The sequence below is a fragment of the Notechis scutatus genome, chromosome 2 (assembly GCF_049901735.1).
Source record: "Notechis scutatus isolate UNSWTSFEM ecotype Mainland chromosome 2, rNotScu1.2, whole genome shotgun sequence".
Taxonomy (NCBI): domain Eukaryota; kingdom Metazoa; phylum Chordata; class Lepidosauria; order Squamata; family Elapidae; genus Notechis; species Notechis scutatus.
In genome coordinates this window covers 231,879,979-231,897,856 of record NC_142010.1, presented here as the reverse complement: position 1 = coordinate 231,897,856, position 17,878 = coordinate 231,879,979, and the positions used below count along the sequence as shown (strand labels likewise).

Genomic DNA, 17,878 nt, shown 5'->3' with positions numbered 1-17,878 from the left:
AAGAGGTATGGGAAGATAAAGTATTACATGGCCAGTACATCAAAGCAGATAATAACAAGGTGTCGCAATGGCTAAAATCAGGAAAGTTGAAGAAAGAGACAGAAAGGCTAACTCTGGATATACAAGAGCAAGCCTTAAGAACAAACACATACAAACCCAGAATTGAGAAGACAGCAACAGACAGAAAGGCTCATCTCTGCAAAGAAGCTGAAGAAACAGTTCGCCATCTGGTTAGCTGCTGCAAGAAGATCACACAGACTGATTACAAACAGTGTCATGACAAAGTAGCAATAATACTGCATTGGAACGTCTGGAGGAAATACCATTTACCTGGAAGCAAGAACTGGTGAAACCACAGAATAGACAAAGTTTTAATCACTCTATTTTGTGGTCCCATCATTTCATTTTCTATTAAGAAGCTAAAGTTCTGTGGGACTTTAGAATTGAAATAGAGAAGCATCTGGCCACTTATAACACCCCAGATTTAACAATTGTTGGTAAGACAGACAAAAGTCTGTATAGTGGAATTTCAACATCTGGAAAAAAATCACAAAATATAAACACCTACAAATAGAAATATAACTGTGGCAAAAGAAAGCAAAAATAGTAGCAATAGTAATAGGCTGCTTGTGTACAATCTCAAAATAACTGGAATGTCACTTGTATACTATCAGCTTTGATAAAATCACCAGCAGTCTATTACAAAAGGAATCTTTACTTGGAACAGCAAACATACTACTACAATATCTTTAATATTATTAAACAACAACACCTGCCTATCCCAAATTATTGGGTAATACTGTATAGATGGAGAAAAATGCCATATTATAATAATAAAGAATACCAGGAGTTGAATAACTATGGGAAGTCCAAACTAGGACTTGAATGATTGTATTATTCTCCTGTCTATATGCTACATTTTTCCATCCAAAGAGTTGTTTCTGGGATCAGCAAGTTAAAATTCTGAAGTCATTTCTAACTTTAGTTTCTCATGCAACAGCTTCATTAGCTTTTGTGTGTGAAATTATGTTGTTTTATCTAGATTAACACATCTGAATGTTACTAGTGATATCTTTTTCTTTTTAATTAAAAAGTAGCTTAAGATGCTCTGTATGTGCTTGGTAGATTTAATCACTTGCTGCCTTATATTGTTTAATGGCTTTTAATTTTGCCATGTTAGCATTTTAACTAGCTCTTTGGATACAAAATTGGAAATGGACATTTTCAGACAAATCTGGTAAAAGGGTTTTTAATCTCAGGTTCATATTTTTGCACATGATAGTTTAGGGTATATTTGCAATGTAGGATTTAGGAAATGAGATGCATATCTCAAGCTGTATTGCTTGTAACAGTTTGCTAATTTACCATGAGATTATACCCTTGTAATTATTATAAACTTTTAACAAAGTAGCAACACACTGTTGAAATCTATTTTCAGGTAGGCAAATAATAAAATGCTTGCTCTTACTTTAAAAATATAAAATAAGAGACTGATTAATTTAGCATGTGAAAATATGTCATATTTGTATTCATTGGAACAACAGCATTCCCTTTGGGTGAAGGTGGAGGGTAGGAAGGAAATGCTGCTGTGGCTGCAGTACTGTATAAGGCGAGTTTCAACCCCTACCCCCCATTTTAAAAAAGTATGCTATTTTCATATAATTAGTATTCACTATAAGCAGTTAATCACCAGAGAAGAGCTCCCAGAGACAAAACAAGTTGTTTAGCTTGTCAGCATCAGGGAATCAGATGTGTTGAAACATGACTCCTTAAAGCTGGAGTGGATATTGCAGAAGCTGATGGATGATTTAATGCACCATCATTATATTGCATGCCAACAGCTCCCCTTGCAGTACAGAATTTTAATTGTTCCTGAAAGTATAATTATGTGCCATAACGTGTTTGTTGGGAATTTTTCCACAGTAGAAAACAATAGCTTTTGAAGGATTTTCACAATTAACTCTGACTTCCTTCTATCTTACTTTTCTTCACTAAAGAGTAGGACCAATCCAGAACTAAAATGGATCATTTCCCCATATAGTTTTGTTTAAATACCCTTCTGATGTTGCAGAGTTGTAATTCATACAATGTGTTTCAGAGAAAGACAAAGATAAATCTAACATAATAGAATCATTCCAACTTTTTAAAAATGGCTAATGTCTTCAAGGGGCAGAGTTAGTTTGAAGACTAACTCATTACTTGGTTGAGTTTGTTAGCAATAATTAGAAAATAAGTTGGATTTATTGATATAATCTTAAACTTATTTTATCAGTATGGAATGTGTAGGTAGAAAATAAAGCTTATATAGTGCTAATAAAAAAACTATTTAATACCACATTTCTTTTTAATGTTAATATTTTCTTTGTGATTATTTAGAATCCTGCAAAGAAATATATATTTATCTCATTTGGTCACTGATATTAAGTTAGATTGTGATATATTAACACTGTGATTGGTACATTATATCTTGCATTGGGAATATTCATCCAATATAAAGTTTCTCTAATGTGAATATTATAAATTTTCTTTCATTTTTAAAAAAATTGAAGTCTTAATTTCTTTATCTTTAGTACAGGTAGTCCTCAATTTACAACAGTTCATTTAGTGACCATTCAAAGTTACAATGGCACAAAAAAAAGTGACTTATAACCAGGGGTGGGATGCTACCGGTTCTGCCCGGCTCTATAGAACCGGTAGCTCTGAAGAGCAGCAGACACCAAACCAGTTCTGTGTTTGCTGGTGTTTGGCCCACCCGCCTGCCTGGGCTCTTACCTGTCCTTTATTTCCTGCTTTTTCAACCTCAGCTGCTTTGCGTGGCACAGCTGAGGTTGAAAAAGCAGGAAAAAAGTGGCTTTTCAAATGCTGCGCACCCATGCACAGCGCTTTTCAGCTGTCCAGGCGGCACAGCTTAAGGTTTTTTACATGTGCGCAAAATGTAGTCACCAAACCGGTAGTAATACCGTTTGAATCCCACCTCTGCTTATGACAATTTTTCACACTTAACAATCTTTCAACATTCCCATGATCACATGATCAAAACTCAAGTGTTTGGCAACTGATTCATATTTATGATGATTGCAATGTCCTGGGCTCATGTGATAACCCTTTGCAATCTTCTAACCATCAAAGTCAATGGGGAAGCCAGATTCACTTAACAATCTTGTCACTAACTTAACAGCTGCGATGATTCACTCAACGACTAGGGCAAGAAAGGTTGTAAAATGGGGGGGGGGGGAAAATCACTTAACAACGGTCTGGCTTAGCAACATAAGTTTTGGGCTCAATTGTGGTCGTAAGTCGAGGACTACCTAACATCTTGTCTGTTAAAAATATAGGAAGAAATTATTTTTATATTACTAATTGTTGTTTTTTTCAATAAAACATTATTCCTGGTATATAATTCATATTGCATTATCTACCTATCTGTGGGATTCTGGCAGCATTTTGTGTACTTTATAGTAAAGTAAATTATAACTATGACACCAGACCTGGATTTCAGAGATCATTCTATGTTTTGTATAACACATGTTAGTGTGGTTTTTTAGGACAGTTTCATATGAGATGTGTCTCTTTTTTTGCCATGGAAATGAATAGTTATCAGAACTGATGAACACATGTTCTTGTAAGAAAATGAAATATTTTTGTCTTAATTTTCTATGTAGAAGTGAGTTCTGTGGCAGCAGTTTTATCATTAAAAGGTCATAAACTTGTGGCTGAAACATTTTCCTGCTTTGAAAGATATTAAAATCAATAAGAACATTATTATTTAACCACATCTAACAGTTCTTGAAATGTTAAATATAAACCTAAAGATTCTCTACCACGTGATTCCAAATTTGCTCTTTCCAAATAAAAATCCCAACTAATTAGAATTAATTTAAAACTATTGTTTAATTAAAAGTTGCAAGTAAAAATTATATCTCTGTATTATAAAAGTGCTCTTTTCCCATTTATTTGTGTCATAGTAATGCTATTGCAGCAGCTTGATTAAAACAGGCAGCAACTTTGAAAATAGGTTCTGTCTTTCTTCCATTTCATTGAAGAGTTTCAGGATCAGATGGACAGACTTTGCAAGCTTTTAGCCTTTTGAAGACAAGGAATTGAGCCTTTATCCAAACATACAAACATATCAGCAATAAATGCAATAATGCCAATTTGTGTAGCTGCTTTTCTATATTTATAAAAGACTCCATTCTAGAATAGGGCCAATTCAATCAGACAAAGAATACTTGAAACAGAATAGCAATTAAAACATGAAATTGAAATTGTGCATTACCATATCAATAACAGATACTCATATTTATCTAAGCAATTTTTTTTACTTAATGTCTGGAAGGAAGCCAGTCATGACAGATGTAAAATGGAAGTTTCGCAACAGGAATCAGATCTCTTTTTATGTTTAACATTTCCTATTAAAACTAGTGCTACAAAAATTCTTCTGCATTTGCCTTTAATTTGAACAAAAATAAATTGCTTTCTATATTTCTTACAAAAAAGAAAGTTGCAGAAAAATTCTCATGAAATTCTTGTATTTACTTTATTTTATGAAGTGGCCAAAGAGAATATGTTGACAATCTTTCTTTCAACATATAAACATCTTTCCAGAAGTCTTCAACTGCCTTAGTTTCCTATGATTCAATTAAATCCCAAAGGAGACATCTTGAGGAAACTCCTACAATGGGCCTTTTTCAAAACAGGAAATGTGAGTAGCAAGAAAGATTGCAAACTGAAAAAATATCCATAGAAGAACTCTTGATCATCTCAGAATTATTAAGTAAATTCTAAAACAAAACGAAAGGAAATACATAAGCACCTCAAGAATGAAAAAGGAAAATCTCTATTTAAAATATCTTCTCCTTGAATCGACTCCTCCTCCTCTGAAGCTCTTCATTTCCATTTCCATTTCCAGAACACTACAAAGAAGTGGGGAAAGAAGGAAGGTTAAAAAGTTGAAATTTAAGAAGGCAATCAAAAGGGGGAATACCTGTGAAGTCAGGAAAGGCAGAAAGACCCAGCAGAAAAGGGCAAAGGAAGATATTAAGAAAGAGAGGGATATAAACTGGAATGAGAAAAGATATGGGGAAAAGAGGGGGAAGAGAAGCAGTAAGAAACGGGTGCATGAAATAAAGAAATACGGAAATAGTAAAATGTTGAAAAATTGTTTTTTCAGAGATAATGGTTGATGAATTAAAAAGGGGATTCTGCAGGGTGACAAGGGGTAATAAGAATATTTCTGCAATTAAAAATATTTAGAAAATAGGCAATATAGATACTGATAACTTATTAAAAATCAAGCGGGGAAAATATGCTGCGGAATCCAAATGAAAAGATGTAATGATTATTATTGTAACTTCTTAAAAATAATGGTTTATTGGGAATCAAAATTAGGGAATAAAGGTATATTTTAATCATTGAAGTGTCACACTCAAAACAGTAAAAAGGGGGGAACCTATACTTTTTTTTTTTTAGTGTTAAAATTTGTATTAATCTAGAATTTATAAAAAGAATGTGTAATGGAAAGGGAATATGACAGACTAAAGAAACAACTAAATTAATAAGTTAATATAGACTATTAAAAGCAAGGAGAGACATTGGTAACTTTTTATTATTATTATTATTATTATTATTATTATTATTATTATTATTATTATTATTATTATTATTATTATTATTATTATTATTATTATTAGGCAAACACATTGTTTATCTTTATTTTTAAAATAAATATTAAAGGATTATATTTGAAATAATTGAAATGAAACAAAAAGATGTTTTGATTGAGATTAATGAAAGAGGCTAGAATTAATGTGTTTGTTTCTCTCCTTACTGAAAATTTGGAATGGAAAAGGTAATAATAGAATTAAGTATGCATATATGAATGTATAATTGCTGTCATATTTGTATGTAAAGGTGATGACCTGGAAATATGTTGTCCACTAAAAAGAGATTTTTGTTTTTAATGTGAAAAACTGAATAAAATTTGTTAAAAAAAAAAGAATGAAAAAGGAAAATAGAAACATTCCAGATAGAAGATAGTTTTGGGGAACTTGGAGGACCAGATTTCTGAACAGTAGTAATTAAAAGTCACATAGAGAGCATTACCAAAATCTTGTTTTGGTTGTTTTCTTTGTATTAGTAACTTGATAGCTAATCCTCCAGTCTTTTGAGCTTATTTTCTATTTGTGGCATATTCCAATTTTCCTATACAGAGGTTAGTTTCCAATATTCTCATTGCTTCCCTTATATTGTTTTTGCACTTGACATTAGTGCTGCTAAATAGTAAACAGAATGTTGTCCTCCATTTTCAGTATGTTTAAAAAAACGGAATCTGATAGCAACATGATTTCGAGTTCTATCTAAATATGACATTCAAATGTTAATTGGAAGAATAAATCTTGTTTATTTCATGAAGATGAAAATGTCAGTGGAATAAGACTATTTATCACAGTATAATGTCCTTCTGACACCTGATAAATGCCATGATAATGACAGTTATTGGAAAAAAAATCAAACTATTTCATTTGTCAAAAACAAATCATACATTTGTTTCAATACAGGAACTTTATTTTATTAAACAAAGCTGATCTAAGAGTGAGGGCATAATCAATATTGCACAGAGGATCTTGTTGAGGGCAGTTATTGTACCATTTAGAGTTACATCAGTTACCAAACAATGATTAATAAGGTTGGATATTCTAATTTATTTGTCTATAGACAAACATCATGACATTGTTGTGGTTCTTTTAGATTAAGAAGAATTAATGTTATCATCACTGTTAATTTTGTTTGTTTGTTTTCAACCATGTACATTTTAAAGATAAAAATTATATACAGATGTTATAAGTAACTTCACAATAAATTATGTGGATTTCTTTTTACAGATGGAAAACCTTTAACATTAGATGAAATATGGAAAAGTGTGCATGAATGCTATAGGGATCGCCTCTGGCAAGGACCATGGGATATGATCACGCAACAGGTTACCTATTTCTATCACTTGTATAGAATTATTTATTTGAAGAATGAATTTTAGAGAAAAATATATTGTTACTAGTCCAAATAATAAATAATTAATAATGCAGTCAATATAAGAATCATTCAAAATAAACTGTTACTAAACCTTATATGTAGTCTGAGAAAGACTTAACCTAATTTTGACAGGCCATTTGGAGAAAAGAGTGATAATCATTAATTTCCAAATGTCTCCAAATGCTTAGGAGGCTGCATCTTTTCCTAGTGCAGGATCCCATGAAAATAAAGTTTGAATTAAGGAAATGCTAACAGGATGCTTTGGCATGGGCATGGGCATGCTGTCAGCAGTTCCTTAGCGCAAAAAGGAATACTTTCCTGAGATTGTGCAGTATTGTGCAAGTCTAGAAAAAGATACCACTTCTGAAGAAAAATGCCAGAAGGTATGGCACATACCCCCTACTTCCCCTACAAAGCATTTTTTGGGCTTCAGATCCAAAGCTGTGCACATCCCTCATTTCTTTCTTTCCACATTTTATATGCCAGATGCAGTTAGGCTGGAGCACAAGACAGTTCAAGGTGATTCAGTTATACTGATAATGTGGGATTCACTGGGCATACACCCAATTACTTTGGCTGAAAGTATTTTGTATTCTGCATTGAACAAATGAGATATTAAATTACTATCAGATAATTCTGTCAAAAATATGTCTAGGATGTTCTGTTCACTGTTTTCAAGACCCCAGTGCTTGAGTAAGCCACAGAAAACCCTAGTGGGTTTGGTAGTCAAAGTTCTTAATCTAGAACAGTGATGGCTAACCTTTTAATTATCGTGTGCCAAAAGTGTGTGTGTGTACACGCGTGCCTGCATCCATAATGCAATGCGTGTGCGACCCCCCCGTGCATGCACGCGTGATCCCCCTGTGTGCAACACATACCTCTGTGCATGTGCGTGTGACCTCCCGTGCCATGTGCCTTTGTGCATGCGCACATGTTTCCGCGTGCCCCCGCCCTCACACATGTGCGGCAGATACCTGACAATCATCTGGCTGGCACAGTGGACCTGATCCGGGGTGACAGCTTGCGTGTTGGCAGAGATGGCTCTGTTTGCCCTTCCAGCATGTGTGCCATAAGTTCACCATCACGGATCTAGAACTAAGTCTAAATATTAAGCCTTTCGACCAGGAGCCTCTTGAGGAATGGCTGCCAATAGAACTATCTGCTCTTTTCAGTTTTTATTTTTCACTCTGAAAACCGTGGCCTAAATATTTCAGTATTTCTGCAAACATCCAAAAGGATAACTCGGTACCCAAGTACCCAATAATTCATCTTTGACTAGAGGGAAGTTTTTGATTATAATGGTTATGTTTGATACACAGAAAGGCATGTATATATTCACATGAAGATTATAAACTGCAAACCAGACTTTTCAAATCTAGTATCCACCAGATGGGTTGACTACCAGTTTCATAATTGCTTAATAGCATAGCCAATCTTGATACATTTTATATAGTTGATAGGTTAATGAAAGGTAGCATGTTCAGAAACAAATATTGAACAAGGACAATGAATGATCTTGTAGGAGGGCAAATACTTTTTCATGTAAAAAGTTTCAGGTTTTCATTTTTGGCAAATTTAAAAAAATCCTTTTTGGTAATCCTTTGGTAAGCGTCTTATTGTAGGCTTTTATCCCTAATGATTCTGGAAGCTATTTCAGCACTACCTCATTTTGCTCCTGTGTATAAATTAGCATCAAACTGGACTATTTTTAACATTAATCCAGCTGATACTTTTTTTCAGTATGCGGTTAAGAATCTGAAAGGCATGTTTTTCTAGTAGTATAACAGGGCTATCCATTACATCATTTAATTTATGGCAGTGTTGAGCAAAAATCAATAAATTATTTCTAAAATGTCAAGGATGTTCATAATACTCTTTTTTAAAGAAGCAGACTCAAAACTGTTTCTGAAGTAACAGTGCTAAGGCTGTTACTTGCAAGGGTGTTACTTAGCATGAATCCATACAAAGTGGATTCAGGATAGAGAGATTCTCCCATGAGCTGTTCAGAGCATCCAGTAGTGGGAGGTGCAGTCTCTGCATATCTAGGCTGGGCTTAATTTGTGGAATGCTCCTCCTCCTCCACGGGACTCCTCCCCAGCATTCCCCAGTTTTGGCTCAGCCTCATTGTGGATAGGCAATGCTTTTTGTTCTTCCTTGGCTGAAACAGGAGTATTAATCAGCAGGTTTAGATATAGTCCAGTTCATTTTTTCAGGCTTTTAGCCTCCAAATCACATTACGATCTCCCGACGTTAGCTCTCTCCATCTGGTCGTTGGAGATCATTTGCATTTTCGGGCAGAGCTGTTTCACGCTCGAAGCGGCGGGCATTGCATTGCTCCGAGCCCCCCCATCTGCTTGTTCTACCCCCTGCCATTGTGATTCCTCATTGCCTTTCTCTATATCGGCAATAGCAGCATGGGCGTTTTCGCTCTCATCCGAGTCGTACCATTTGATTTTTCCCCTCAGAACGCCGTCTTGGTGTGGAAAGCAATAAGAATTCTTTCCACTCCTTTCCCCGTCGTTCCTTTTAACCATCCAAGCCTCCAGACGCCCCTCAACAACTCGCATTTACAATGCCACATGGTCCAGTTTCTGCAAATGGTGTACCAAGTCTCAAATTGATCCCATCTCTCCATCTGTGGCTCAAATCCTAGAGTTCTTGCAAGAGGGACTTGACAAGGGATTATCACCTAATACGTTGAAAAGACAGGTGGCGGCCTTGGCATCAGTTCTCACTTGTGAAGGTCTACTATCTCTTTCCCATCATCCACACATACGGAGTTTCCTTCGAGGAGCCACAAATTTATGCCCTCCAGTGGTACACTGTTATCCCACCTGGGACCTTAACAAGGTCCTCATCGCACTCACTAAGGGCTCTTTTGAACCCTTGAAATCGTCAAGTCTCCAATTTCTGATGTATAAAATAGTTTTCCTTGTAGCGATCACTTCTGCTCGGCGTATTTCGGAACTTGCAGCTTTGTCTATCAGACAAGATCTTCGTGTTTTCCATTCTGACCTTCGTCCTGATCCTACGTTTATACCGAAAATTAACTCAGTTTTTCATAGGGCACAAGAGCTGATACTTCCTAATTTGTCCCAGACCATCCCAAGGGTTGGAACTACAATGGCATAGGCTTGATGTGAGGCGAGCTTCTTCTTCTTCTTCTTCTTTTTCTTCAGCGTTTGTCTCGCGCTCTGGCGAGGTCCGCTAATGTCCTTGAGTACTGCTTCCACGCCTCTCTGTCCACCACGTATGTCGGGTCTGCCTTCGCGATCTCTAGATCGGCCTTGATCGTGTCCATCCAGCGTTGCTTAGGTCTACCACGCGGTCTCGCTCCTCCGACAATCACCTTCATCGCAGATTTGATGATGGATTCTTCCTTGGCGCGACTCACATGGCCGAACCATCGTAGCCAGGACTGCCTCATGACCGTGGGGATGGGCACGACGTTGAACCGTCTGCGCACTTCTTCATTCCTGACGCGATCGAGTAGGGTGAGGCCTACCGACCATCGAGCATTCGCATCTCCATTGTCTGGAGTCTGCTTTCGACTTCTTTGGTCGTCGGCCAGCACTCTGCGCCGTATATGGCCACGGGCGCACCACAGAGTTATAGATCTTCGCCTTCAGGCGCATCGGCATCTTCTTGTCACAGAGGACGCCCGTGACGGACTTCCATTTGCCCCACGCTGCGTTGATCCTGGCTGCCACCTCAGTTTGTAGTAGGCCTTCTTCCCAAGAGTAGTTCCCAGGTACTTGAAGGTGGAGGCACGCGGTAGCTCCTGCCCGTTCACGTGGATGGAGCCTGTCGTTTCGTTGTCAGTGGTCAGGTATTCGGACTTCTTTAGGTTCAACCGGAGCCCGAACTGCTCGAGGCGGTCGTGCCACTGTTGGACTAGGTGCTCGAGTTCAGCCTTGCACAGGTTGGCCAGGAACACATCATCGGCGTAGAGCAGCGTCCATGGGGCGGGCGTGTGCAGGTCGTGTGTAATTGTGTCCATCACCAGAATGAACAGCAGTGGTGAGAGAGCAGAGCCCTGGTGTACGCCGACGGCGATATTGAACTCCTCTGATATCCCAGCTGCCGCTTTTACACGGCTTTTGTGACATCTGTATAGGAGTTGGACCCATTGTACGAGTAGCTCTGGCACGCCGTGATCTCGCAGTGCATACCAGATGAGATCGTGCGGGACTCGGTCGAAGGCCTTTTCCAAGTCCAAAAGGCGGTGTGGAGCGGGATTTTCTTCTCTCTGTGAGCCTCCATCAGCATCCGCACACCGAAGATGGCATCGGTGGTGTCGCAGTTCTTGATGAATCCGGCCTGGTTGACGCTGATGTCGACGATGTCCCGAATGCGCTTATCGAGGACGCGTTCAAGATCTTCATAGTGTGTGACAGTAACCTGACCGGTCTGTAGTTGGAGCAGTCCGCTGGGCTGCCCTTTCCCTTCCAGATCGGAACAGTGGTGCTGCGGTACCAGTCGTGTGGCACTATTCCCGTGGAGACGATGTTGTTGAACAGCTCGCACAGCCACAGTGCCGAGCCCGGTAGTGCCTTTTTCCAGAAGTCGGCAGGGATGTCGTCTGGTCCTGTTGCCTTACCGTTTTTCATGGCCTTGATGGCGTCGGTGACCTCGCTGGCGTGAATGCCTGAGACTGGGCCTTCGACGGGGTCACCTCGCGGGGTTCGTGGGTGTGGGAACTCCTCGGTGGAGATCTTCTCGAAGTATTGCCGCCACCTCTCGGCAGCGTCTCTGGGGTTGACGATCAAATTTCCCCTTTCGTCGTTGATCCCATGAAACTGGTCAATGTCCAGGGTCTTCCTGTGTCTGCTTTTGGCTAGGCGGTAGAGCTCATTCTTGCCTTCTCGCGTGTTCAGCTTCTCGTAGATGTCGTCGTAGTGGGAGCTTCTGGCTGTCGCTACTGCTTTCTTGGCTGCCTTTTTGGCCGCCTTGTACTCGCAGAGCTTCTCGCTGGTCTTGTCCTGAAGAAAGGCCTTGTAGAGCCGTTTCTTCAGGTGCACGGCATCTTGTACTTCCGGTGTCCAGAGCCATGTATCTCGTTCGATGCGTCTCCGTCCTGGCTTGGTACAACCAAGCTGTTGGCAGCCGGCAGTGTGAACAGTGCTCTTCAGCATGGACCACGCTTCCTGTGGCCCGTCAACCATCTGCAGGAACTGCTCCGGTTTGATGAGGGGTCCCGCCATCTTCTTCTGGTTCCACCACTTGATTCGTGGCTGGTCTGCATTCTTTTTGTCAATCTTGGTCTTGGGCTTGCTGATCCTGATCTTCGCCATCAGCGGCCTGTGCTGACTGCTCGATTCGTGCGGGTACACCTTGGCGTTGAGCACGTTTTTAGCGGCTCTTCGTCGTATGCGATGATGTAGTCGATCTGTGTGTGGTGGTTCCCATTTCTGCTATGGTAGGTGAGGAGTTGGGGTTCTCGCCTAATGAAGCAGGTGTTCGTGATGGTCATATCATGGGAGTCGGCAAAGTCCAGGATCCTCTGGCCATTCTCATTCATATCGCCTGTGCCGTGCCCACCGTGGCACTGGTGTCCGTTTTGTCCCGCCCTACATGACCATTCAGGTCGCCAGAGATGATGATGTCGTCTTCATATGGGATCTGCCTGAGTTGGATGTCGAGCAGTTCCCAGAAGGTATCCTTCTCCTCCTCGTGACATCCGGTCTGAGGGGCGTAGGCGGACAAGATGTGTAGGCACTGCCTCTCGGTCGCTACGACGATTATCATCAGTCGTTCTGTGAGGCGCTTAACTTCTGCAACGGAGCTTTGCCAGCTGGGACTGACAACCACAGCTACACCGCCGCGGTTTTCCTTACAGCTGGTGTATATGATCTTATAGCCGTCTATAGTCGTAGCCTTGTTGCCCTTCCAGCGAGTTTCCTGGAGGCAGCAGATGTCCAGCTTCCTGTCCCGCATGGCCCTGACGATCTCGGTCGAGCGTCCAGTCAGCGAATCCACGTTCCAGGTGGCCACCTTGAGCGTCTGGCAATCCTCTGTTCCCCGCTTGCGATTTTTCACACGGATCGGGTAGTCTCCGTGTGAGGCGAGCATTGCGAATATATATTAACCGCACAGTGACTTTCAAAAAAACGGAAGCCTGATTTGTGTCATTTCAGCCCAACACTCAGGGATGCAAGGTCTCATCTTCTACAATAGGCCATTGGCTACAGGCTGTGATAGCGAAAACGTATCAGACTCAATCACTGGAGGTGCCCAGGGGCATAACAGCTCATTCAACAAGGAGTGCCGCAACATCAGCAGCGTGGTCCACACAGGCACCAATAACTGAAAATTGTCAAGCTGCAACCTGGGCCTCTCCATCGCCATTCATTAGGCATTATAAAATAGATGTGTTTGCATCCGCTGCGGCCTCCTTTGGCAGAAGAGTTCTGCAATGGGGAACACAGGGACCAGGAGGAGATTCCAGGCCAGACGGAGTCCCTCCCGTAGGACAGGCCAAGCTTTGGTGTGTCCCACTACTGGATGCTCTGAACAGCTCATGAGAGAAGGGGTGTTGGTACTTACCTGACACTCCCATTCTCTTTGATCTGTGAAGACCATCCAGCCCCACCCTTTTTCCATCTGGTGGGGTCCTGTTTCGGCCAATGAATTGTTAGGGCATTGAGGACGAGGGCGTTTATTTCTCTCATCTTTGCCAAAACTGGGGAACGCTGGGGAGGAATCCTGTGGAGGAGGAGCAGCGTTTCACAAATTAAGCCCAGCCTAGACATGCAGAGACTGAAGCACCTTCCACTACTGGATGCTCTTCACAGCTCAAAGAGAACGGGCATGTCAGGTAAGTACCAACGCCCCTTTAAACCTTACAGTTGCATCTTATAGAATCTGCTATAGACATTCATAGACATAAACATTTTTATAGACATGGTGCAGGATGTTAATAGAAAGATTTGTTTATGGTATACCCATAATGTAGATGAAGATGGTGTTAAGATTTCTCATTAAATGCCTGATCAATTGTTATCAACAGTTGCTATAGTGCACTGGCTAGAACTTCTGGAAAATTATTTGTGGTGTCAAAATATGCTCAACTAGTTTTAATTTATATTTTAGATTTCCATGAACAAATTGAAACTTAAATCTGAAGAGGCCATAGGTACCAATACATCCAAAATTGGGCTGTTCTATTCTGATTGACGCTTTCTACTTCGTGTTGGCAAAGCTACGACATGCGTGCCGGAAGTGGCACACAGAGCCATTTCCCCTAGCACGCAAGACATCGCCCGGAAGAGCCCCACTGCGCATGCGCGCACCACCACCCAACAGCTGATTGTCGGGTATCTGGTGCGCATGTGCAGGGGCAGAAGGGGGTGCACAGGAGACACGCACGCATGAGCAGGGATGTGCTGCATGCGAGGAGATTGCGCACACATGTGCAGACGTGCTGTGTGCAAGGGGGGAATCGCGCATGCATGCACAGATGCGCAGCATGCGAGGGGGAATTGCATGCCCATGTGCATATGCTTGGCACACAAGGAGGAATCATGCACGCATGCATAGGAGGCATGGGGACCCTAGCACGCATTGCCTTCTGGGTGCTGGCAAGCGAATGCACGCGCAATTATCGGCACGGTAGCCGAAAAATGTTAGCCAGCACTGTACTATAGTATCACTCCTGGAAATCAAGGAGTGGATTTTTAAAATTCTTGAGGCCATAGATTTTCAAATATATAGTTCAAATATTTATGTAGCAGTTGTATAAATGTAACTCTACGCAGAGTCATTTTCATATATCACTTTCTGTTACTGTTTCCATTTTAAAATTCTGGAGAAATATGATTACGACAACAACAACAACAACAACAACAAAATTTCAAAGTTCATTTCAGCATGGGGTTTGCCAGCATCTCAATTAAGGCTTTAAAGCACCTTCAACTGATCAATTGGTGGCGAAAGTTTTCCTTTTGTTTGTTATTTGGGAGATTAAGGATCAAACTGACAGCCTTAAGCCTTGTATGTTCATGCCAAAAGTGGCAATAAATCTCGACTTTCCAGACACTTAACCCATATTCAGGTACTGTTTTTTAATGGAGACTCATACGGGTAACAAGCTAGGCTAGTAGTTTTATTACAGACAAGAATAAAACAAAATACCCAGACGTGTGCCACCTAGAACACATAAAAATCAATACCTACTATATATGTTAGAATTCTAAGTTTAAATTCTAGGTCTTTTTTCCATGCTTTTCTGAGTCGAAGAAAATGAGTATGTTGTCTTTGTGGCCTGATTGAAAAGCACTGCTCAGTTTTGGCATAATAGTTCTGTCTAGCATGGGAATCGCTGGCTTTGCTTTGGCAAATGCATCCCTTATATCGCGGTGGGAGGGTTTCAGGTGTGCTATTGCAACCCTTGACATACCATGAAAATCCTGATGGTCTTAATAACCTTAAGCTATACCAACATATTGCTTATTGTGTGAATTATATATGTACATGGAAAGCATGGCTATGGCTTGCATGACCTGCTTTAAATAACCTGTTCAGCAGATCAGAATAGAAGATACAGACAATTCTCTGAATATAATATTTTTAAGGAAAAAGAAACATTAAATGTAGGTAATGGCTGATTCAGTAAGAGCATGATGAGCTGTCAGATGAACTTAAAACATAACTGCTTTATAATTTTATGTCAACTCTTTTGCTAGGTTTCTGTTTTAGATAATTTTTAAAAATCTTTAGGAAGCAGCTTTAATAAATTACTGAACAAGAAAGCTGACAGATTGTACTTTCATTGTGGATTATATAAATATGCCATTGGTAGTTCATGAAAGATACACTAATCAATAGCTAATAATAAAAGAACTTGAAGAGATGCTTTGCAATGATGTTGATGTGAATGAAGTGCCCTTCTTCAAAATGCTGAGGCAGCCATGTCCTCTGGAAGGTTAGTCTCAACTCAAGGGAGTATTTATCTTTTTAAATAGCTCTTAGATAGAAAACATAGAAAACAGGGTATCTATACTACTGAATGTCAGTTGCTGGAGGTCCAGCAGGGCAGATTATTATCCTTACAGTTTCTTTCCTGGGAAACTTCTAGTCCAGTAAATCTTAATTTTTAAATTATAAGCTTGAAGAGGAATGCTCATAAACTATTGGGATTTATGCATGAAAACTCAAATAGATTCAACAAAGATTATTTTCCAGCAGAGTTTACTGCTTGGAAAAGTGATGCTAACAAGACATTTCATACAATGTTCCTGGTGAAATCATGTGTATCAAGAACTTACACTCACAGAGAGATAAATACAGAGAGGTACTTTATAGTGGAACATTTATTCTATAGTATCTATAGCATAGATAACCATTTTGGTTATCTTTAAAAGTATTTATTATTATTTAATAAACTTATTTGCTATCCATCTCATCATGAAGCAACTCTAGGCAGCTTACAATGATATAACATTTTAAAGAATTTCCAGATTTTTTTTTTGCTTGACCTGTTACAACAAAAGCATTGTAAAAAACAAAAAAAAAAAAACCAATAACAGCATCCTTCTTGAAACTACATGTTTCTAATGAAGATCTTCTGAGACTAAATTCATCCTTTAATTCTTACTTTTTACACTTTCCATTAGACGCTTTGAGCTAATTTGTATTTTGAATCTAAATTTATCCTTATTTCACTTTCTTCCGTATTATTGTAATACGGACACATTTTCTCAACTTCCAATTTGTACAAATTTTTCTGTGTAAAAACTAAATTGAGAGATAAAGAATCTGGTCAAACTGCACTATAAAAGAACTTGATGGAAGAGATCATGGGATTAAAAAAGAAGTTCACTTGAATATAGCCAATTTTGTGTCCAGTGATTTTCCTTTAGATCAGGCATTCTGGGAATTTTTTTAAAATGAGCAATTCCATGGTCTGAAAAAGTTTGAAAAACTCTGTTCTGTCCTATACTACCAATACAATTCTTGTGTGTATTTCACATACAGTGTAGTTCTTTGCTGTCAGGAATATTTTGTTAAGATGAACCAGTTTTAAAAATTATTGGTGTTCACATTAAAAAGATCATGGAATAACTAGGTAAATATAATAATTCTTTATCTCTTATTTTACAATTTTCTTTATTTGTGCTGTTTTTTCTATAGGAGATATTATATTATATATTAAGAAGCAAAATTTGCCAAGTACATAAAAAGCGCTGCATAGATTCAGCAGCATTAAGAAAAAAAATGTACAATGAAGTGTGCCTATTAATTATGACTCAAATGTATAATTGCTTCCAATTGCTTTTTAGAGAAAACTGGAGTTCCAGAGTTTAAACTGAAAAATTGGTCTGCCAATTTTTGTCATTAGAATTGGCACTCATTATTTTTGAAAAATAAACAGACGATATATTTTTCAGCACTTGCCAAAATAAAATTAATCAGTTACCAACTTTTTACTACGTTTGCATATTATTTTAATAAGTTAAATTAAAATACGTTCTAAAGTTGTGAGATGTGATGAAGAGGTAACTTTGACAACTTGTAATGATGGATAAAATAAGACAATATGTTTACTTTGTAAAGTTAGCACAGCATAATGATGTAAAAATATATCTGTAACAATCTTATCAAGTTATATCATGTTATTAGCATATATTGATAATACTTTATGCTGTTTTCAGAAAAGTAGTTCCTAGCACTACTAATCATTCATGTTCTGTTATAACAGGGGTCCCCAAACTTGGCAGCTTTAAGACTTTTGGACTTCAACTCCCAGAAAGCTGGCTGGAGAATTCTGGGAATTGAAGTCCACAAGTCTTAAAGTTGCCAAGTTTGGGGACCTCTGTGTTACAAGCTACAGAATTATAATTTACCTTCT

General features: G+C 39.1%; 1 protein-coding gene across 2 annotated transcripts in view; it reads left to right on the top strand.

The window, feature by feature from the left end:
* Window positions 1-17,878, top strand: part of ATG10 (autophagy related 10) — a 145,638-nt gene that overhangs the window by 85,325 nt on the left and 42,435 nt on the right. For both annotated transcript variants that reach the window (XR_015748155.1, XM_026672036.2), the window contains exon 5: window positions 6,882-6,979. Coding sequence is in view for 1 of the 2 variants with exons in the window: in XM_026672036.2 (XP_026527821.2) it covers window positions 6,882-6,979 (98 nt within the window). In the remaining variant the exon portion in view is untranslated. The remainder of the gene's footprint in view (window positions 1-6,881; window positions 6,980-17,878) is intronic.